This window comes from Podarcis raffonei, chromosome 5 (assembly GCF_027172205.1).
Source record: "Podarcis raffonei isolate rPodRaf1 chromosome 5, rPodRaf1.pri, whole genome shotgun sequence".
NCBI classification, from domain to species: domain Eukaryota; kingdom Metazoa; phylum Chordata; class Lepidosauria; order Squamata; family Lacertidae; genus Podarcis; species Podarcis raffonei.
Window position 1 is genome coordinate 86,848,281 of NC_070606.1, and position 23,124 is coordinate 86,871,404.

The 23,124-nt window shown below is 43.5% G+C and overlaps 1 protein-coding gene across 6 annotated transcripts in view; it reads right to left on the reverse strand.

Moving 5' to 3' along the window:
• Positions 1–1,283: 1,283 nt before the first annotated feature.
• Positions 1,284–23,124, reverse strand: part of TNIK (TRAF2 and NCK interacting kinase) — a 287,359-nt gene continuing 265,518 nt past the window's right edge. For all 6 annotated transcript variants that reach the window (XM_053390548.1, XM_053390547.1, XM_053390549.1 and 3 more), the window contains 10 exons: positions 21,840–22,004; positions 19,595–19,709; positions 17,452–17,622; positions 16,112–16,255; positions 14,970–15,104; positions 12,434–12,534; positions 8,837–8,986; positions 8,338–8,497; positions 7,937–8,076; positions 1,284–7,670 (listed from right to left, as the gene is read on the reverse strand). In XM_053390548.1, the coding sequence (XP_053246523.1) occupies positions 7,587–7,670; positions 7,937–8,076; positions 8,338–8,497; positions 8,837–8,986; positions 12,434–12,534; positions 14,970–15,104; positions 16,112–16,255; positions 17,452–17,622; positions 19,595–19,709; positions 21,840–22,004 (1,365 nt within the window). In that variant the 3' untranslated portion in view covers positions 1,284–7,586. The remainder of the gene's footprint in view (positions 7,671–7,936; positions 8,077–8,337; positions 8,498–8,836; positions 8,987–12,433; positions 12,535–14,969; positions 15,105–16,111; positions 16,256–17,451; positions 17,623–19,594; positions 19,710–21,839; positions 22,005–23,124) is intronic.

Below are 23,124 nucleotides of genomic sequence, written 5' to 3' on the forward strand. Positions count from 1 at the left end.
GAGCGTTGTAGTGCAACAACAACTGGAGGGACACAGGTTCCCCTGCATGGCGAAGAGATAGAAGGGAAGATGGTACAGTTCTACTGAGGAGCTCCTAACAGGCAGTTCTAGTCTACTTTGTCATGCCAAGGAGAGAGAGACGATGTTAACCATGACTGTCCATTCTCTCAATTTAGCCTGTGAGATGATACAAGTGACTCATGTAATGGGCAAGTCTGAGTCTCCATTAGTGATGGTTTCTCTCGGGGCTCGTCTACTCTTCCACTGGTCTTATGCCTAGAAAGCATGGGTCCATGGTGTCCTGCTTGCCTTGTGCTTCTTTCTAGGCATGGGTTTGAGTGGATTCCCCCTTGCCCCACTCCTTTCCCAGGGAAAACCCACTCTTTAGGGACGAATCGGAGCAAATGTACCGGTAAATCCAGAGAAAATCCAAATTGCTGTTTGCTCCAACTGAGTGCTAAAGAGCAGTTTTCCTGGGGGGAAGCAGCAGGACGAGAGAAAGTGGATAAGCCACCAGTTTCTCATTTTTCCAATTTTATGTTCAGTTCTCCAGATTTCCACATCATTGTGGATTCCCCCACCCAAAAAAAAGTCCCCATTAAAATTTGTCAGCATTTGAGTGTGAATTATCTCCTAATACACTTCTTCCATATGCCAAACACATTTTTTTGACAATGCAATGCATTCTGTATGCTATTTTCACTAACCTATACATTTTTGTATACAGTGGTACCTCGGGTTACAAACACTTCAGGTTACAGACTCCGCTAACCCGGAAGTATTATCTCGGGTTAAGAACTTTACCTCAGGATGAGAACAGAAATCATGCGGCGGCAGTGGGAGGCCCCATTAACTAAAGTGGTACCTCAGGTTAAGAATGGTTTCAGATTAGGAACGGACCTCTGGAATGAATTAACCAGAGGTACCACTGTACATTGCTTGGAGAATTGCATTGAAAAAATTAAAGAGTGAATTTTGAAGAAGGGCTGCTTTTAGTTTTGTGTGTTGTTTCCGGAAGACAGAATTAGGGAGGTTTGGCTTTTAAGTGGAAACGGAATCGAATTTCTCCCCATCCCTGCCCTCTGTATCACAAAGTTACGACTTTTGCAAGCGGAACACAGAAAAAGAACATTTAAGCTTCTGTTCTCCTCAGAGAAATTCTACAAATGGTATAAAAACAGATGGTTGCAAACAACCTAAAGGTTCCCATCAAAAGTTATTTAAAATGGTGTATTTGAAACTCACCGATTAAGGAAAGAAAGAAATATATAACAGGCAGGCGGTTCAAGTTTTCAACATAATTTAATAAGAAGCTTCCGGTTCAAAAGGTAACCACAGCAAAGACATAAAAGAGCTGGTGGCAGCTGCCATTAGCCATGAAGCTTGTTCTTACTCATCCTACCAGTCCCCAGCAGTTACAAGTAGTGGCTTGACTGAGTTGGAAATGTTATTGCTCAATTTGATGTACTGAATAGATGTGTCCCCCCCCCAATGTGGTCCTCTCATTACAGCAGTAGGAAGAAACACAAGGAGCATATAGGGAACAGAAGAAGCCAGCTAAAGAGGCAGTAGTTTAAAACTGACCCAAGTCAAAGAGTTTTTGCCCAGGCGTTGTAGCTTCATTGGTTTGAACTTCTTTTGCATGGAAAGTTGTGAAAGGCCAATGGTGTTTTGGGGAGAAAAAGAAGGGTTTCAAGCCTTAAGACACTCCCATAGGAGCGATCTATCCATGGCTCTTGGTGCTCAGAAAAAAGATATCCTCAAGTCTCTAAATATCAAGGAACCCTGGACTGCTGTAAGTCAATATGCTACCAGGCCAAACCTAAGGTGTTGCTGTTTGCACATAAAGCCCTAAAGAATTTGGGAATAGCCTACCTCGAAGATTGCCTTTCTCCAGACACCCCAGACCATTCTTTGAGATCTGCTGGAGAAGCCTTGCTAACTGTCCACTATGGCAGCCACAAGGAGCAGTGGAGCAGTAAGGCCTATATTGTGGAATGCAGTGCTTTTTTTCCAGGGGGTACTGAAGGGTACATTGTTTTTTGTTGTAAAAAAGTGTGACACTTACTGTAACAACTTCCTGGTCAGTCCTGGCATCTATTTTTCTAGGAAAAACCCACCGGTGGAATGCATTGCATTTGTGTATTAGACAGCAATCCCGTGTTTAGCTTTAGATGCCAGCTTATTATTATAATTTATTACGCAAGCTTACCCGGCCACGTGACCCAATTTTTATGTTCTTCTGATCTTTGCCTTTTTATGTTTTTAACTTTCAATTTTATGTGCACAGCTTTGAAAAGATTTCTTTCCCTTTGGTGCCACAGAAATTTATGCCTTAATAATTAAAATAAGTTAAGTTGATAATGAACAAGAAAAGGACAGATCACTCAGAGCACTTTCTCTGAAAGCATCCCATTTTGACCAGTAACTGCCATGTTGTTGTTGTTGTTACCAAGATAGATTGTTCTGGACTAGTAAGATGTGAGAGGCTTCTGATACTTCAGTAGTAACTCTAGGTTTGAAATGTGCATAAAAGCTTGGGCATATTGCCAAACTCTGCTCTATCAGTTTAACTAAGGTATAGAATTGCCTCCAGAAAAAAAACACAAATCAAAACTTGAAGGATCCCCTTACCCCATATATGCCCACTAGACAGCTTTGATCTGCACATCTGGTACTTTGATAAGTGTCACATAATGTTTGATTTGCACTTACAAGGGATCAATGTTTCCGATATGCTATGGAATTTCCTGTTCACTGATGTTATTAGGCAGGTGCCTGCTTCTGGCACTCCCTAAAAACACGTTTGTTAGGGCAAGCCTATCCAAACATGTGATTTTGACATGCTGTTTTATTTTTTGATGTATTTATTTGCTTACTTACATTTTGAACAACTTGCTTTTAGCATCCGATTTAATAGGTATTTTAAATGTATATCTCATATTGTTTCATGTATACCACTTAAAAGGTTTTGATGACTAAGCGGCATACAAATCTTGAAATGTATCACGCTGTAGTGGCAGATGTCTCCTGGGTTCCACCACCACCTTTGCAGGTTTAAGTGTCTAGTTTATGGACACACCTGGCTTTTGTCAATTTCGAGGTTCTTGTGCTAAAACGTATCTAGAACTCTGTGTAGAGCACTGACGTGTGGAGGGAGATCAGGAGGCCACTGACAATTCATGTTCCCACCATTCCAGTGGCCAGCTATGGCCCTCTGACCTCCAACCACCTCGCAAAGGTCTGAAAGGCAGCCTAGTCTACTTCATGCAACTCCTGCCACAAGTGCAGGCGGTTCCCCCTTCAGACCTTGGTCTAGAGGGGCACAGTCAACACATGGCACTGCTCCCCTTCTGTGTGTTCATGACTGCAGGGAAAATAAGGAGTGGATTGTTCAAGGGATTGTGAGGCGCTCCAATGTGAGTGAATGGGCAGTAAACTGGACAATATGATTCAGTGTACACCAAATGTAAAGGTAAAGGTAAAGGGACCCCTGACCATTAGGTCCAGTTGCAGACGACTCTGGGGTTGTGGGGAGGGAGCCGGCATACAGCTTCCAGGTCATGTGGCCAGCATGACTAAGCCGCTTCTGGCGAACCAGAGCAGTGCATGGAAACACCATTTACCTTCCCGCCGGAGTGGTACCTATTTATCTACTTGCACTTTGACGTGCTTTCGAACTACTAGGTTGGCAGGAGCTGGGACAGAGCAATGGGAGCTCACCCCATCACGGGGATTCAAACCGCCGACCTTCTGATTGGCAAGCCCCAGGCTCTGTGGTTTAACCCACAGCGCCACCCGTGTCCCACACCAAATGTAGATTGGGGCAAAATGAAGTCTAACTTCACACACACACTAATGGGGAAAATAACTGAAAATTAAACTGCCACTATCATAAGGCTGTGATATAAATTGATTGTGTCAGCACAGCTGTGTACAGTTCTGCATGCCTAACCTCTAAAAGGATACTGCACCTCCAACAGGGTTCAGAAAAGGGCAAGCAAAATGATCAAGGATTACATGATAAAAGAGGCACAAAACATTGGAGAGAATATTCCAGTGGAAGTCTGGGAATACCTCTGGAAAACAATGGACTACGTGGAAATGGCAAAGGTGAGAGCAAGAGAAGAGATCAAGTGATGAATTTCACATGGAAGAATGAGACCCTTATTTGGACAATTTGGAAAATATCACGTTAAATTGAATCGCGGGCAGGACTGAAATATGAGCTACGGAAGAAAAGTAATTCTAATTGTAATGAAGGAATTGTGGAATAGATAGAAGCATAATGCAGCATAAAAGGTTGAGAATAAAAACACCACGGAAGAAGGGCGGGGAGTCAACTTTTAAAAGTGTATTAAATTTGATGCTAAATTTGATGTCAGTTTGTTAAACAAAATGGTGAAATTCAATAAAAAATTTAATTGGCAAAAAACACACATAGATTTTCATTGACAACGACAGTAAGAGAAAATTGTTATGAATTGATGGGCAGATGGTACATGACCTGTCAGAATACAAAGGATTAATACGAATTACTCATTGGGATACTAGAAATGTGGAAAGAACTAGAATATTTTCTTTCATATGTGCTGGGAGTGGGAACTGGAGAAAAAAGACTGGTCAAAGATCAGAGCTCAAATAATTAAACTCTTAAATAATTAAACTGTCACCCGGTTGTGTTCTTGTTAACCTATGTAAAGGAGTCAGTAAGATGGCAACATAAACATGTGCCCAGTGTTGCAATTCTCTGCACTAGCCTTCTGGTGGGGTCTGCATAAATCCCAGTGTTGTGAACAGAGTCAACTAATATTCAGCCATCAATTCATTTGGTAAAAGCTTTATCAGGAGGGAAGGTGCGGAAAATAGGCCACTTGCGTTGCAAGAGCAGCAAGCGAGACCACAGGATGAACACTTGTCTGTGCTGGAAGGAAAGGCTTTGAAAAAACAATGGGGTCAAAGTGTATTGTTTGAGGTTACTCATTTTCATTATGCATAGATTAGGCTTATTAAGTTAGCTAATGGAAATATTTACTTAGACTGTAAATTAGTAATTTGTTGCTTAGAGGTTAATGAAAGAGGGCTGCAGATTCCAGACGCAAAAATAAAAATCCAGTTGGTTGCATCCAACTAAGTTTTATGCAAAGCAGACCCACTGAAATTAATGGACTGAAGTTAGCCATGTCTATTAAATTTAATGGGTCTACTCTGTGTAGGAACAGCTTTGGAGACAACTCTTAATTATTACCATTTTGTGAATGTAATGGGGAGCAAGTGGCTGGAACCAGCTTAGCAGCCTCACTCCTGGGCTTGAAACAAAAACGATATCTTTCTGCAAAGATGGATGCCAATGATTCTCCCTGCCCCATTTCTTTTTGGGGAGAGCCACCAAACACAAGGAGATCTTAAAGGGAAATTGGCATAAGAAGCAAGACAAGGGTGCACTGTTCAAGCAGGCAGTCTTGGATAGCTGCATCATAGCAGGACTCCAACTGGGCTCAACTCCTACAGAGAAGCAAACTTAGCCTGATACACCAGTGTATCATTAGGTAGTGAGGTAGGGCATGGGGTAGGGGACCGACGTGGGCTCCCTTCAGGTTGAACACACAAAGGAAGATTGTGGCAAGCCAGCCGGAATCATGTCTTCATGTGGGGGCTGTACACACAGCCCCTGGGATTGGCACAGTTATAGCAACTCTTTCTGAGCCGCCGCGATTGGGCGAATTATGGCGGCTTCCGCAACATGGCTCTGGTTCATGCCAGCCGTACATTGGCATGATTCTAACCCTATTACAAATCTGCTGGCAGCCAATGCATATTGTGGCCATTGGCGGCATCAGCTGGCCTGTACAACGGGAACTGTGGAACCACTGACGGAAAAACTGGAAGAAGGCAGCAGGAGAGTCCTTTTCTGCTTTTTTAAAGAGGCCTGAACTGGCCAAACACTGCTAATTACTTAAGACACTGTTCTTGTTTAATACTTTGAAGCTGGCCAGTCAAACTCCCTGGGTGTCTGCTGGAGCTAATGAGGAAAAGCTAATTGAAACAAAAATAAAATGAGGTAGGTTAAAAACAGCAACACAGATCCAATTATGTTACATCCATAGACTAATGGGGAATCCATGCTTGGCGATAGTAGAAATGTTGCACATAACTTCCTTAAAACTGGAAATAATTCAAACAAAGCATATAAGGACACAGGTTAACCCAAACTAAATACATACATCTGCACACACATTGATGTTCACTATATAGGTGGGCAGCAAAGAGGGATGGGCAGAAAGATGAATCTAAGTGTCAGGTTCTAGGCCAACAAAACTGTCCTTCCAATCTGCTATCTCTCACTTTTGCAATGTTCCTATTCTTTGCACCACGGGATGAAGATCTCATGAAGTTTTTTCATATTCGGAAAACAGGACACCATCAGACAAGGAAGTGGGCGAATGTCCATCAACAGTTGGGGCTTCCGTCTTCCAAAGGATTAAATGCTGTTGGCTCCTGGAGATTTTCATGAAGGGAAAAAACACACACCAGTATCTACAAGGATCATCCCCGCCCCTTCCCCCAAAAGCAAAGTACAACTGTACAGAGTAGGCTGGGCCTAGGCTCAATGCATTCAAGTTGGATGCAGTTAGGTACACTTTCCAGCCCATCTTCAGAATCTTGCTCTAGTTCAATTCGTTTCTCAACCTGCAATTTTATTGTGAGACTTTCCGTATTACAGCTTTAGAGAAAGGCAAGAAAATGCTAAGGCCAAAGTTGGGAATGATTGCCAAGGATGGCACTGCTTTTTCTCTCAATGAGCACCATTATATGAAGATCCATACTGAAGTATAGACTGACAGGTTGACAAGAAAAATATACTTGTACCTTGACTGTATAATAATCTAAGGCTAGTCGGTTAGCCATTTAGAATAGATTTCCCAAAAGGAAGGCTTCGGGGGGGGGGGGATCGAATTCATTCTCTCGTTTGAAATTTGTCGACCTGTTTGCAAAACTAACACAGAAATGTTGGAAAAGGCAAAAGATTTTACAAAAGTTAACCATCTCTATGGTTAAAGCCTCCCAACACAAAGATAAAATGATACATTTATTGTGCTGTCTCTCACCAGTTTTAATTGGTAACCTTACAACATACTATATATTTGATGCTAGCAGGCAGACAAAATTAAAAACAGAGACTCTGCTTGACACTTAGATCTGTCCCCATTTGTACAAATAGAGGGACAAGGAAAATGTTTAAAAAACAAAATGAAATTGTGTGACCCACAGCTCTATCACAGTTTCAACTGAAGACTTCCAAGAGATTTATTCTGCTAAACCTCTTGCGCATTTGTCCATCTCTGCCAAAATACAGTGTTGCATTCTTGTGACCTTGAGGAAACCTCCATTCCTAAACCACAACAAGAAAGGTGTGTCGTATTCTTGGAGCGTGTCTGTGTGAGTGCGAGTGTGTTCACAGAAGGAAGCAACGTGTTCCACAATTATCTTCTTCACCTGCCTCTACAGTGCTAGTCCACACGTTCCAATGCTCTTCAAACTTAAAAAAATCTTGGTGTCAAAGTCAGCACCCGAGGGCCCTTTTGTTACCAGTTCATCATGGAATTTCTGTTGAGTGTCATGAAAAAAACTTGACTACTTCCTCCAGATCTCACCGAGGCGAAAAATACCTGTTTGGGAAGGAAACATCCTGATCCATTAAACTGTAAAATCATCATATGAACTTGTAAATGGGATGTGTTTCATTTCCTCATTCATTCACACATTTTGCTTATTTGTTATGTCACATCTTATCTTGTGTGTGTTTTTTTGTCTCAGCGTAGGTGTTAAAAGCATTATTAATGGCTTGACCACATTGCTTTTACAAGGGGCATCAAATGCTCTCCCATCAGTTGTTTCCAGATCATTCTCTGTGCAGCTCTGAGATCAGACCTACCTTATCGTTTCTTTCACATAGAAATTTTAGCCGCTGAGCACGCTTGTGCATGAATACTCCGTCCAAATGCCCAGTCTCCACCGATCGTATCTCAATCGCTTTCTCGCCCCAGCCCATTATTTGATTGGAGTGGATGTAGGCTGAAAGAAAACAAGCAAATGGCAACCCGTTCTTACTGAAAACATTTGGGCCAAGGCAGCTTTTACCATGTGCCACACCTGGCAGGAAGTTACCATGTGTAATAGATTATGTCCTAAGGCTGGAAGCTCAAGCCACAGATGGTTTCATCACAGGAAACGCAGAGGACTACATTATCTAGGAAAATAGCCAACTGCAGCTGAGGATTCTCACTTCACACTGAATTTATTGACAGCTAAGGAGAAGAGGAAGAACTGACATACCCACTGAAGTGGGCATTTCTCCCCACTGGAGTACCACGTCTTTCGTTATGCGTCCATAGGTATTAACGTACACTCCTTCGTCCTCATAGCACACAAGCATCTCCATTCCATCCGTTTTGGGCAAGATGACAATGGCGTGAGGTGTGATATTGCCCTGAATCTGCGTACACAACAGAACCCCCCCAAAATCAGCATTAAATCAAGTTTACTGGACAACAAAGAAAGACCAGCTCTCTTCAGCATTTGCCAACTTCTCTTAGAAAACTGTCAAACCAACGTTTGCTACCAACCCATAAACAGATTTAGCCCATACAACATGCGGGTTCCTGGACAACTCATAGCATAGCAGCCCTCTCCTCAGCAATGTGAGAAACTCACCAAATTACGCATTACGGTGTGCCCACCAAAAAGGAAATTTAACAAGGACCCTGTTTCAATAGACATTATACATACTGTATAATCAAGTTTGCAGAGCACCACCATGCTGCCTCAGACTCACATGAGATGGTATATAGATATCATATGAATTCCCCGAATCCACATCGATAACATGGAAGCCAGTGTGCGATCCAAAGATGACTTTTAACCTCTGACCTTCTTCTACTGTGAGGTCAACAAGCAATGGTTTGTGCTGGAGATCTGCAAAAGACTTTTAAAACCCCCTTAGTCAATTTTGTGGTATGGGGGGGGGGAAATGAAATAAATGCACAGCATGCTATGGTAAGAACAAGAGTATTTTATATTTGCTGTTTAAAAATGTGTCCTTGTTGCTTTTGCTGTCTAGGTTATCTTTCACACATTTAGGGCATTGATTTAGCTCTTCACCTGTTGGTATCTTACAAGAAGATGCAAAGTGTCAGTGGAATGTTTGGCCTTTTAATTTTTAAGCAGCAGAAAGCTACATTTCCCAAGTGAACCTGGGGGCTTTTGTCCTGGTACGCTCTGACGCAATGCACAAAGCACCAGGCGGGATTAGAAGTGAGAGACTTCCCTCTCCCTGTGGCTGTACCACTCCAATTGTTGGTGCTACCAGCCCAGCTTGTGAATGGAATTTGAAAGGGGTGGTGGTGATTGCAAGGACGGCTGGGAGAGGGATAATCCAGGAATAAATCCCTGATTTTGAATTTAATTCAAGTTTCAAAGAATTCAAGATTTGTAAAGCTCACCTCTTCTTTGAGATGGACATTAGAACCCTCTGAATCTTGTATCCAAACCCTGGATTAACCCTTTTTGCCAGCATGCCTATTTCAGTAGGATTTTTTTAATATTTGCATTTAAGTAAAAAAAATAAAACTGTTAGGAAGCATCAGGGCTGGAACCCAACACACAGTAAAACAGGGTTAAATCTGAGTGAAATTGTGGTGAAGCTTGTGACCAGGAGCTTGCGACTGGGACTTGTAAACAGGGGCGACTGCGAATGACCAGTGGAGGAAACTGAAGAGAGAGGTTGTGTCTTTGGGAATAAGGCTGGTTGGTTGTCTGAGCTGTTTTGGTTTGTGGCTGTCTGCTCTCCTAGAGCACATGGTCTGAGGGGGAGGTACTACTGCTGAGAGGAAGGCAAGCTGAATGAGGAAGTGACTTGGGGGAGAAGTTAGCAGCCAGCGGCAATTCTATTTAGCTGACTGCAGCCTCTGGAAACTCATAACCAAGACTTGCAAACAGGGGCAATTGCGAGGACAATTTGAGGAGAAGGCCCGGAGTGCTGTCTCACGGTATACACAAAACCAAGAGACATGGACGATGAGGGAGCTTCTTCAGGGAACTGTAACTCTGTGCCATGTTTATCTTCCTGCCTGAGAATGAGCAAAACTACACCAGCAGGAAGTGCAAGCTGGCTGCCTTGCTGGAAGAGAAAGTACAGCACTTTGAGAAGAAGAAGAAGAGTTTGGATTTGATATCCCACCTTTCACTCCCTTTAAGGAGTCTCAAAGCGGCTAACATTCTCCTTTCCATTCCTCCTCCACAACAAACACTCTGTGAGGTGAGTGGGGCTGAGAGACTTCAGAGAAGTGTGACTGGCCCAAGGTCACCCAGCAGCTGCATGTGGAGGAGCGGGGAAGCGAACCCGGTTCCCCAGATTATGAGTCTACTGCTCTTAACTACTACACCACACTGGCTCTTGTGTGGTGAGGCACACCTATCCAAGCTATCAGGCAAGATGAGGAATTTCTCGCTAGAGCAGAATGGACTGTCCTGGAACAGAGTGATGTAGGAGTGGGGGTGTCACTAGGGAGGAGGAGGAAGATCACCCATTGCAGGAGACGAACCCCTGGAGGAACGGGACACACAGAAGCAGGACTGTCAGGAGCCATGCTGTGTCACTGAAGTTGCAAAATCGATTCCATGCCCTCACCTTGGACACCGATTCTGGGCCAGAGGAACAAGGACAGCAGTTGCAGACCTCAGAACACACAGAGGGGGCTGTGGGAGGTACAGCATTCAGAACGATATCTGCCACTCCCGGAGGAGGAAGAGCTATGTGGTGATGGCAGCTGACAGAGGTAGCTGTGTGTGGAGGTAACAGGATGTCCCAGGAGGTATGCTGTCTCCCAAGTGCAAAAATCCACATTATGACACAGAAGTTGCCAAGTCTTATGAAACCCGCTGACCACAACCTCTTCCTTCTGATTCATGTGGGTGCAACAATATTGCCAGACACAGCATTCAACGTATAGCAAGGGATTATGAGACTGTGTAGGAGGCTGAAGGGTCTTGGGACACAGGTGGCTTTTTCATCACTCATTTCTGTTGAAGGTTGTGGCCCGGGAAAAGAGAGGAAAATACTGGAAGTAAACCACTGGCTGCGCATCAGGAAAGGTTTGGCTTCTTGGAGCATGGTGTCCGCTTCCTTAAGGAAAGACTTTTGGTAAGAGATGAGTTGCATCTCACAGCGGTTGGCAAAAATGTGTTTGCTACGTGTCTTACAAAGTTGATCTGGAGATTACACTAAATCATGAGGGCAGGGAGAAAACAATACTGATGACAAAAGAGCACACGGCAGTGGGGATTATAGCTTCATTGATGCACAGGAAGCTGAGGTGGTGCTCCAGAAACCTGCTAAAGGGCAGGAAACTACAAGAAGGAAGCAACTGGAGGGAACGACTTGTGGTTTCATTTCTCTCTACACAAATGCAGAGTATGGGAAACAAGCGAGATGAGCTGGAGATTTTAGTACAGAGTGGCAAATATGACCTGGTAGGCATTACTGAAATCTGGTGGGGTGAGACTTATGACTGGAATGTAGAAATTACATCTAGGTGCCACAATTTAAGAAGGATACTGACAAGCTGGAACATGTGCAGAGGTGACCAAGATGATCACGGGTCTGGAAACCAAGTCTTGATGAGGAACAGTTGAGGGAGTTGGGCATGTTTAGCCTGGATAAGAGGAGACTGAGAGGACATACGATAGCCATCTTCAAATATCTAAAGGGCTGTCAGATGGAACAAGCTTGTTTTCTCCTGGGAACTGAACCAATGGCTTCAAGTTAGAAGAAAGGAGATTCCGACTAAATACCAGGAAGAACTTTCTGACAGAAAGCTGTTTTGACAGTGGAATGGACTCCCTCTGAGGTTTTTAAGCAGAGGTTGGATGGCCATCTGTCATGGATGCTTTAGTTGAGATTCCTCATAGACTTGTAGGCCCATTGGCAGGACAGGCCCACCTGGTTGTCAGGGTAGATTGATGTGATTTTATTTATGCACCACACAGTGGCTCTAGTCCAGCCTTCCCCAACCTGGATCTTTCCAGATGTTTTCAACTGCAACTTTCATAAGCCCAAGCCCTCTATGCTGATGGGAGTTGTCGTCCCAAACATCTGGCGGGCACCAGGATGTTGTTGTTCTATAAACACATCTGAACTGGTTCATAACAATCTGTGGTCTTTGTGAATATGCTGGTATGTCTAACATGGGAATGAGAACCAGCTCTAATAATTTTGCAGAGGTTTGCCACACAGAGAGATATAGGTTAAGTTCCTTGTTATGCCACAGATGAATAGATAACAGAAGTGAATGACAGATTTTCTTATCTGTGATAAAAAACATGAACAAATGTATGAATAATGCTAATATTTTTGTAACAACACAAAACATACCTTAAATGCCATAAACTTGTGATATGGTTTAGGAGCCCAAGCATATATCTCTACAGCATTCTTTAAGGCAATCACCAAGAACTTGATTCTCTCATATTTCACTAAAATTGAAATAAAACTAAATTTTTAAAACATCCAATTCACTCAAGACAAAACCGAATGATTTAATCTCAAGGGAGAGCTGCTGAAACCATATTGTCAGTAGAAGTATTGTCTTTAAGAACAGGCCAAATGGCAAATTCCCCTGATAGTTTGGACTGATTTGAGGTTCTTCATAGTTCTGGATGGTGCTTTCTAGCTACAGGGGCAGCCATCTTGTGTTTGCTTGCATGTATGTGACACAGCATGGCTGCCACACGACCACTGCAGCAAATTAACGATGGTGGCACTCATGCTTCCAATTACGACAGTAGTTCGGAAGAGACTCACCACCACCAACGCAAGTGCAGGTATTTTGGAAAGAGCATGCGTGTCTGGGAGGAAACTAACCTCACAGGATTTGAGATGAATAATATGGCAATGTGACCCTTCCCTACTATCCTTGTAATAAATAAATGAATAAATAAATATTTTAAGCTAGGACTGTGATACTTCAAAACTTTCTTTAAATGCCAAGTTGAAAATATAGTATTTGTTAAGTAAAATTTATTAATCATCTACATATAACAGAGGACATTTGATTCAAATTTTGATCTACCAGATTTTAGCCAGCTAAGCCAAAAGGAATATGATTGCATGGTATGTTTTTCTTTCTTAAGCATTAAAGCTTTTGCAATGTTCCGTTTTCACAGATATTCTCTAGTACTTTTCAACAAAGAACAATTAATCAAGAAGCATAACCTCAATAACTTAATTGTGTTGAGTGAATATACATAAAATTAAAGACTTCAAGTAATATTTTTAAATGTAAGCATTTAGGACCATGGCAATAAACACACCCTTATTTGCCATCCAATACCAGGAAAAATAATTTATTTCACTGCTGGATCACAGGGGATTTCATACCGTTACGGGAGCACACTGGCTACTACCCAGCTTTTGATATGATATAGCTGACATTTGTGCAAATTCTTATTCTGGTACTAAAAGCATATGGGAGTCTTATATTAGTTATGTCCACTGGGAAACATTAGGCACAAAACTGCCTCATATATAAGGTGAATATAAGAATCCATACATGAACACTTGGTGACTGGCAGCTGAATATACAAACTGATTAGCTTGAAAAGCTTTGCCTTTCAGATGATGTGAAGCAATACAAAGCTCTAGCTGGTGGTTGACTTTCTTCGCTTATTCACATGTGCTAAGAGCCAGCTAGTGCTGGACTCAGCAAGTGATAAATTTGTATGTGTGAGCCATCCAATGGAACTTCATTTAATTAGATGCTTTCCCTTCAATATACATATTTTTCACTGTAGCTGGTTTAAGCCTGGAAAAACCTACTAGTTTCGAAACTATAGTTCTTAGAAAACAACTGTTAGTGGAGTCACTCTTGATTTAGGGCTCCCCCAAATCTAGTTGTGTTATACATGAGGGAAATGGTTTCTGAACATCTAGAAGAAAACGAAACACTGGTTTATTAGCTTCTTGAATGATATTGCCCTTTAGTCCTATTCAGACATTAACTGTATACAGCCTAGGAGTAGCCGGAAAGATGGATGATCCCTGCTCATCCCATTGTTGGCCCCACTTCACATCTGTGTATCGGACATCACACTGCAGCAAAAGTCCATGAATGACCACCAGTCCAATGCTGAGAGATTGAGGTGAGATATAATAACTATCTTCAAATATTTAATATTAATAAAGGGCTGTCACATGGAGGATGGAGCAAGTTTGTTTTCTCCTGCTCCAGAGGCCAGGACCCGAACCAAAGGATTCAAGTTACAAGAAAAGATTCCGACTAAACACCAGGAAGAACTTTCTGACCATAAGAGCTGTTCAACATTGGAACAGACTCCCATGAAAGGTGGACTCTCCTTCCTTGGAGGGTTTTAAGCAGAGGTTGGATGGCCATCTGTCATGTATGATCTAGTTGAGATTCCTGCAATGAAGGGAACTGGACTAGATACTTACAGGGGTCCCTTCTGACTCTAAAATTCTGTGATTCTATATGTATGCCCAATCCATGCAATATTCATAAAAAATCAGATGGGGTGAACTTGTGGACCACATTAATATATGCTGGGGCCTGTTCCACTATCAAATAAGCCCAGGGATGGTTAGACAACACCATACCTCCCACTCTGAGCATAGTTGAAGTCCTGCTTAGGCATAACTATTTTCTCCATGGTTGATTTAGTGCCATCAAAAGGTAATAAAGAAAAGAGGCACCAAGCATTTTGTGCAATATTCACTGTTGTTGACTGTGCAATGAAGGCTGACTCTTTACACCTCAGTCTGCCTGTGGGAATAGCAGGAATCAGCACAAGGATATTCAGAGTCCCCAAGCGCCTTTGACCAGCAGGCATGCGTAGCATTAAGACAGCTTCCTGCTAGTGTGAGACTGCACTTATGCATATGGTCTTGTGCTTACCAACTTTGTAATGTATGCAGCCTTCCAAATCTCCTACAGTGATCCAGCCTTGCTTCTTTTCTACTTCAGGATCATTGTGTAATATTCTGTTTCTCAACCATGAAAGATAATAAACTCGTAGCTTGTTCTTCTTTCCTGTTGAAACATGGAACCGATAAAGATACAATCCATCATTGGATCAACTCGGATGCTAATACAGCTACACGGGGCTTTTTATGCCATTTATCCTATCCATACATTGTCTGATGCCAGCTTGTCTATTGCATTCTTTTCTGTTGAGGAAAGCTAATTTTGGAAATATTAATTGGAACTTTAATCTTGAACCTAAACCGAAACCATATGAATGAAGCTAATTACTGCATGCGTTCCTGTTGTCTTCCTATATGCTAAAACATCTTATAATTGAGCTCATCGGTATTACTGTTAACTGTCTGTCTGGAGGTAAGGCCTTTCAGATGGAAGGGTGGGTTTTAAAAAGAGAAATCTGTGTTAGGTGAAGCATGGAAACGTATGCAAGCATGCCAACCTCTGTTGGCTGAAAATTACAGACAACTGTAAAGAATAATATCGATGCAAAAATATGTTTAAGTAATTGCCGTAACTGAGCACTAAAAGTCAGTGCGCTTAGGGCATTTAAAAAAAAGATGTTCAGGTGATGACAAGGAAGAAGGCCTTTTCTGTTGTGGCTCCGTTTATGGAATACTCTTTTCACTGAGGTCCACCGGGCACCTTCACTGACATCTTTTTGGCACCAGGTTAAAAAAACCCAAACATTTCCCCCAAGCTTTGGGTGAACCATGAATATGTTGTTTTGCTATTAGCATGCTGCTAAAGCTTTCTGCTGCTGTTACTGGGGGTGGCAGTGTTTGTATATTTTTGTGGCTTGCAAGCGTTTTTGTGTGAATGTATCTATATTATGATGCATTTTTACATAACTTCGTTTTTAAACAAATAACTAACAAGTTTAATAAATAAAAAAATGAGGGTGATATTCAGCTAAATCATTGCATGAGCAGAACAAATTTCATTTGCACAGCAGGACCTTCCTTCTTCTCCTCCCCCTGTGTGTGCCCTGCACTTAGAGCCTGGGCTGTCAGAAACCAATAGTAAAATGAAACACTGATGCAGGCTCACAGCTATACCTGAGATTGTTACAAGGACATTGAGTCCTTCTAGCACGTCCATCTGTTGGAACCGCCTCCTGTTGATCAGGTTGTACACCTTCCCTTGCCCGCTGCGGTCCAACAGCATGAGCCCGTTCTCTGTTCCCACCAGTAAGTTCACACCTGAACAATGAGGAAGCAGAGGAAGCGGATGAAATTAAGGAGAATGGAGACATTTTTAGTGAACATTAAAAGGAATCAACCAAGGGCTCCCAATGAAGGTTGGAAACCTCTCACATGTTGAAGGGATGAGGGATTATGTGGGCTAGACCTGTCTTTTGCCAATGACAAGCCCAGCAGCCATGCTCCCCCACCGTGTTTGTGCTCAGAGAGTTTTAGATGGTGATGGATGTGCACAGACCTCCTTCACAGGGTTGGGGCCTTGACTGGTTCACTGGTAGAGGAGATCTATTGGCATTTATGACACACTCTTAACATTCAGAAGGTGGGAGACATGGTCACCAGAGTGGGATAGGCCTTGCCCGCAAAGCCCTGTGAACCCCTCCCCACATGGGGCTATTTGAACCCTCTCCTTACCTCTGACTTCACTTACTCACAATGATTCCCTGCTATCCAGGGAATCAGGCTCCCATCTCCTCTTGCCAGCACCATAAAAACACTGGTCCAAGGCATGGATTCCCATAGATCATAATTATTTCTATATAGGACAGCAAAGTCACCAACAAATCACAGAGCACATCTGCATAGAAAGAGGTGACCTGTGACTTGATGGTGATTTTGGGGGATCTCTTGTGGAAACTGTGAGGATCCATAAGAATCTGGGCCTGAGTCATGCATCTACACTATGGCAGTGCTGGAAAACACCCAATCTGAGTTTTTTTAAATGATTCAGTCAATGGAGCAGATGGTAGATGTGATTTGATGGTTGTCTGGCAGGGGATGTCCCCATTCTCATTCTCTCTCTCTCCTCCTGCAGTACCCCAGATGTCTCCTCTTTCCCTCCTATGCTCTCAGGTGCCTATCTGAGCCTTCAAAAGCACAGGGAGATGGAAAGGAGCCGTACACTTTCAGCTTCCTTCATCAGCTCTCTGTACTTTTCAAGTGGGGATGGTGTTGAGGCTTCAAGAACCCCAGAAGAAGTCTTCAAGAGTGGCACTGAATCCACAGGTGCCATGATAGCAACCCCAGGAAAAAGGTGTCTAGAGCTGCTATTTAGCACCCTACCTTAAGTAGAGAATGTTTTGCTTCTACCCCCTCAGCTCCTGGTATTATGCCAGAGCCTCGCTTAAAAAGCACCAAAATAAATCTTAACATGCAGACGGCATTTCTGCTATTCAATGAGATAATTAACAGATTACCCCACAGAGCAGCACAAAGGATTTCAGAATTGAAGCGCTTCTTGTACTTTCGGATCTCTGGTGTGTCACTATGAGGACGAATGTTGGTGGGATTCACATTTACTACAGAAATTTTCCTTGCTTCATTAAGTTTGGCCTGTTCTTGCCTCAGCAGCTCGCTGGTAAATAATGCTGGAAAGGAAAACATGCAGAAACAGCTTTACTGAATACATAACGGGGATTTTATCAGCTACTAAGGGCCAATACATGTGTTTCTTTAGCTCTGCGGGAGCTGCTTCCTGTGGCTTTCCCCCATACCTCTCTGATAACATACAGATGGAGGAATTGTTACTGATAAACTCGGTTCAACTGGAATTCTGCACAGGCCTCAAGACTGTGTTGATTTTGGCTTCTGTCTGCACAATGAATGCAGCACCACTGCAAGGAGTCAGAGGAAACTACAGTACTTTAAACTAAGTATCTGCCCAGCAGAGGAGAACTCAAGCTATGTATCACTGGTTCCTGCCCAATATCCTGCACAGAGCTGCTGCACAGCCTGCTGCAAAAGGTTTGTGAAACCCTTTGAGGGCAAAGTTGCTCGGATCTGTGGTTAACCTGATGCCACAGTTAGTCTAGTCTTGCCGGAGGGCTTGAGGAGCACCATAAAGTTTCAACCTCATGATGTGAACAGGATACTCATGGCGGTGAGGCCAACTATGTGCCATCCTGATTTCTTCTTCCCACTTCTCTCAGGGTAAAGGTAAAGGTAAAGGGACCCCTGACCATTAGGTCCAGTTGTGACTGACTCTGAGGTTGCGGCGCTCATCTTGCTTTATTGGCCGAGGGAGCCGGCGTACAGCTTCCGGGTCATGTGGGCAGCATGACTAAGCCACTTCTGGTGAACCAGAGCAGCGCACAGAAACACCGTTTACCTTCCCACCGGAGCGGTACCTATTTATCTACTTGCACTCTGACGTGCTTTCGAACTGCTAGGTTGGCAGGAGCAGGGACCGAGCAACGGGAGCTCACCCCGTCGTGGGGATTCGAACCACTGACCTTCTGATAGGCAAGTCCTAGGCTCTGTGGTTTAATCAACAGCGCCACCCACGCCCCTTCTCTCAGGGTAAAGGTAAAGGGACCCCTGACCATTAGGTCCAGTCGTGACCGACTCTGGGATTGCGGCGCTCATCTCGCTTTATTGGCCGAGGGAGCCGGCGTACAGCTTCCGGGTCATGTGGCCAGCATGACTAAGCTGCTTCTGGCAAACCAGAGCAGCGCACGGAAACACCGTTTACCTTCCCGCCGGAGCGGTACCTATTTATCTACTTGCACTTTGACGTGCTTTCGAACTGCTAGGTTGGCAGAAGCAGGGACCGAGCAACGGGAGCTCACCCCGTCACGGGGATTCAAACCGCCGACCTTCTGATTGGCAAGTCCTAGGCTCTGTGGTTTAACCCACAGTGCCACCCGCGTCCCTTCTCTCTCAGGGTACCTCTATTTAATGTTTATTTAATGTTTTCAAATTTTAGACTGAAAACTCAAGTGAGATCGTGTGAATTCAAATGAGATTTGAGCTAATCTCGCAGAGGCTTGCACATATAGGGAGGAGGAGTTCAATGTAGGGTTAAGATTATGTTCTGCTACTGCAAGCATGACTACTTGACCGTTGGGAACCATCTCCTTTCCTCTCTGGCACACTGTTTTGGGGAAGCCCTAATCCTTCAGAGTGGATTTGTGGGTGGTAGTGGGTATACAGGGTTGGAGAGGGGTAGTCTTTGAGCTGGGGGTCGGGGTGGGATACTTGTACTGCCCCCTCTAGTAGAATGGGGTAGTTCAATCTGGCCCACAGAGTCTCCATGCACTAAGGTTACTTTGGCTTGCAGTAGCCACAGTAAAATTCAGTGCATGCTGTCATGTGACCCACAGCTTTCCAGACACTCATTCTTGCTGGGAAAACACTGGAGATTTGAGCACGTTTCCTAAATGCTCTAGAAGGGATGTTTTGCTATGGTGCTATAGAAGCTGTAAGCTGTTATGAACACTTGCCGGGCCAGCATGTGCAGGATTTTTCAAATGCTCTTTCCTAGAGCTGACACTTGCCTAAGTATATGCTAACAGGTCCAAGTGTCTCACACCCCAAGCATTTCCCATTGCCTTTCCCTACCTGTGGCAGAAGATTCCTCATCATCGTCCTCATCTTCATCTGTAGGGGAGGTCTGATATACTCTGGTATCCACAAATGGAGTGAAAGATGCTTTCGTGCTACTTCCCATTCCATACTATCCAGTGAGAAATAAATATATTATTTAATCAGAAGAAGGTAATAATAAGGTTTTAGTCTTCACACCAACACAGATAATACATTCAAAGCACAAGGGTTTTAGTCCAGTGGCAGAATGGGTGGTATTTGAATGTATGCAGGTATAAACGACCAATTCTTTAGCTAGTACCCATGCCTTATCCCTAAAATGGCTCCGTAGTAGGCAGAAATTGGCTTTAATGACTGGTGTAGATGCAAAGGTAATAATCAATTTAAATTAGCATAACTTTGTTGCTAAGTACAACAGAGCTGGGTTTGATTAGAAGGAAATCCAGAATAATGAACTACTAATATTTACATCTTTTTCCCCCCTTTGAGAATCTTCTGCTATGTTAGCATCCAAAGGCAAAGGTTGTGATCTTTACTTATTGACAGCTGTAAGTCCTATGGTGCAAAAGCAGGGATTTCTTCCACGACATGGCACTTGTTTTTCTGCTGTGGTCTTTACCCAAGCAATGTTATAGTTATGACTTTTGTTGTTTTCGTTTTAACTATTTATTTGTGCTTTTACCTTGCATTTTTATCTTGTGAACTGCCATGAGATCTTGTGATGAAGGTCGGTATATAAATCTAATAAATCATCATCATCATAGAAAGAAGCCAGAAAAATGGGGAGGGGGAGCCCCACCTTCCATCATCACTATTCTATGCCTTTTCCTTTTATTTCAAAAGCCACCCAAGTCTGTGATCCAGGTTGAGTGCTGGAGCCAGGCAGCTGTCACCCTAGATAACTGCCTAGCCTCCCTGCTGTAAAGAGATAACCAGCCTCATGAAAGAGCCTCCTTCTCTTTCAATGTACACATAAGGCAGCAGTTTTTTGAGGGCACCACTTGGGTTTCCAGGAAAAGCGAGCACTATCTCTTAACTGGGGAAGAAAAGGACTGCATTAATGAGTTCACGAGTGACCGTTTAGCAGAATATTTAGACCTCCTGAGGTTTTATTAACGAGACAGATGTGCTGACTTCCAAACTCTGGTGATGCAATGCCTCAATTGCCATCTCACAATCTGTAAACAGGCCTGCATAAATTACATGCAGATTTATTTTGCTTCTTCTAGCTACGGGGAAGGGCAACACAAGGAGTTATGGAGGTAAAGCTCACTGAGTTTGTCTTTGGGCTTCGGGGAGATTTAATAGGCATTGCCAACCCACTTTTTAGAATATATGTGCAACCATTTATTCCCTTTTGTTAAGGGCCAGAAGCCTGCTCTTTGAAAAATAAAACAAAAGTCGAGATGTTCATGAAAAAGAATCCTGCTCTCCTATGGTTCTGCTACAACCCTGTGTGGCTTTAACAAATTGAGGGGAATCACACTAATTCAGGATGCCTTCCAGATACTGATTTTCTCCAATTATTATTCTGCTTAATGCCAGCATGCCAGACACCTGTCGGCTGTGCTGATCACCATATGGATAGATGTCAGTCCATGACCAGCACTGGAGGAGAAGAGCAGATTGTGCAAAGACAATAGAAATCTAGGAATCTGCCTCATACCGAATAAGACCTTTGGTCCATCTAGCTCAGTATTGTTTACACCAGGGGTTCCCAAACTTGGGTCTCCAGCTATTTTTGGACTGCAATTCCCATCATTCATGGCCACTGGTCCTGCTAGCTAGAGGTGATGGCAGTTGTAGTCCAAAAACAGCTGGAGTCCCAAGGTTGAGAAACCCTGGTCTACACTGGCTTGGGATCTCCTGGATTTCAGACCGGGGGCATTCCCAAGTTTACCTGCAGATGACACAAATTGAAACTGAACCGTCTGCATGCCAAGCAGTTGCTCTACTGCTGAGCCATGGTGCCTCCCTGATAACAGGTGCCTTTTGTATGCAAGCTACTTCCTGTTTCGCTTCTGCAGCTAAGGGAAGCTTTTACCCAGAAATGCCCTTACTTCTTTGCCACCATTTTCAACAGCTGATGGATTAAAACAGAAATTCAACATCATGTATATAATCATAAACACAGAATGATAGCCAAGCAGCGGGGAGGAGATCCAAGATAAATCTTGAGAGCAAGATGTTAGTATTTCTGCAAAGCAAAGGTGGAGAAAGGGAGCAAGTCCTGAGCCCAGAGGACCCTGCTGCTACCTACTTCTGCCACCGAGTCCATCTCCTGACCATGGGTGGAGCCTCGGCCCAGACCCTCAGTCGGTGTGCCGGCAGGTGAGTGGCTCTGCTGCACCAAATCTGGAAGATTGACATGGCCGGCAAAGCCATTGCTGGCTGTGTGGCCAGAGCGCTTTTTGTCCCCAGAAGTCTGCAGAGACACAAGTTATAAAGAAGAGAGGAGAGTGTTTGAGAGAGAAACCCCAAAAGTAACATATTAACTCACGTAGCCAAGCAAGCACAGGCACAAGTCCTTGGCTTGGCTGTCTTCTTGACCCGCGGACTCAGCAAGCAGCTACGTATCTCCACTGAAGAAATTTAGAGAGAATGAAACACAGAGCACATTTGGAAGGAGAGGGTATCCTTGTTCATCAGCAGAAGAATGGTTATTAATAGTTAAGACCACAAGGCTAAACAGCACATCTGAGCCCCTTCTGTACTATTTATACCGCAGGTGAATGCAATCAAAAGTGGGACAGAATTCAGATATTACATCGCTTTTACATTTGAGCCAGATGCTTTGCAGCACCCGCCTGCAGGAGTGCACAACATCTTGGTCTTTTATGAAGTTCTCACTTAAATGTTGTTTGCATTATCACAGATTTTACAGTTTTTAAAGGTATTTTAAAGACCCACAAACTAAATGGTGCAGCGATGATAGGATGACCTGCAACCTCTACACAAGTCGCTGTGCATGTAGTTGCTCTATCTGTACAATCACAGCAGCTTGAAGAAGGGCCATGCTGTATGGGGACTAACCACATGTTGCCACATGCAGAGCTTTCCATGTGACCTTCACTTACAGCCCTAAACTACATGCTCCCACAGGCAGCTGAAAGGGGGACTGCTGTATGCCTGAACTGGGCCACAGACCTTTTAAAGGAAAAGCTGGTCTAAGCCTTGCTTGTGAAGAACGGCTTCCGGTTTCTGTAAAACGGTGCTTTACAGAATCATGGTAGAAGAACTGAATTTGGTATATCAGGGGAGGCATGAGTGCAAGAGCACATGGCCTGTTCCTCAGATCATTAAGACAGGGTCATCAATATGTGCAAACCAGCCCAATGGCTGAATGCGCATTGTTAGCATGCTCTTGGCTGCAGGGACAGGGCCAATTAGAAGCTGGGTTTCCATCTACCACACTGAAAACATGTGTAATTATTGAGAAAGGATTACATCACTTAGCATTATCTTAATAACTGCCATGGTATTATGTGACCTTTGGTGGTTTCCATTTTGTGCCTGTATCTAGGTTATGCCTAGGCAGGTTGCCT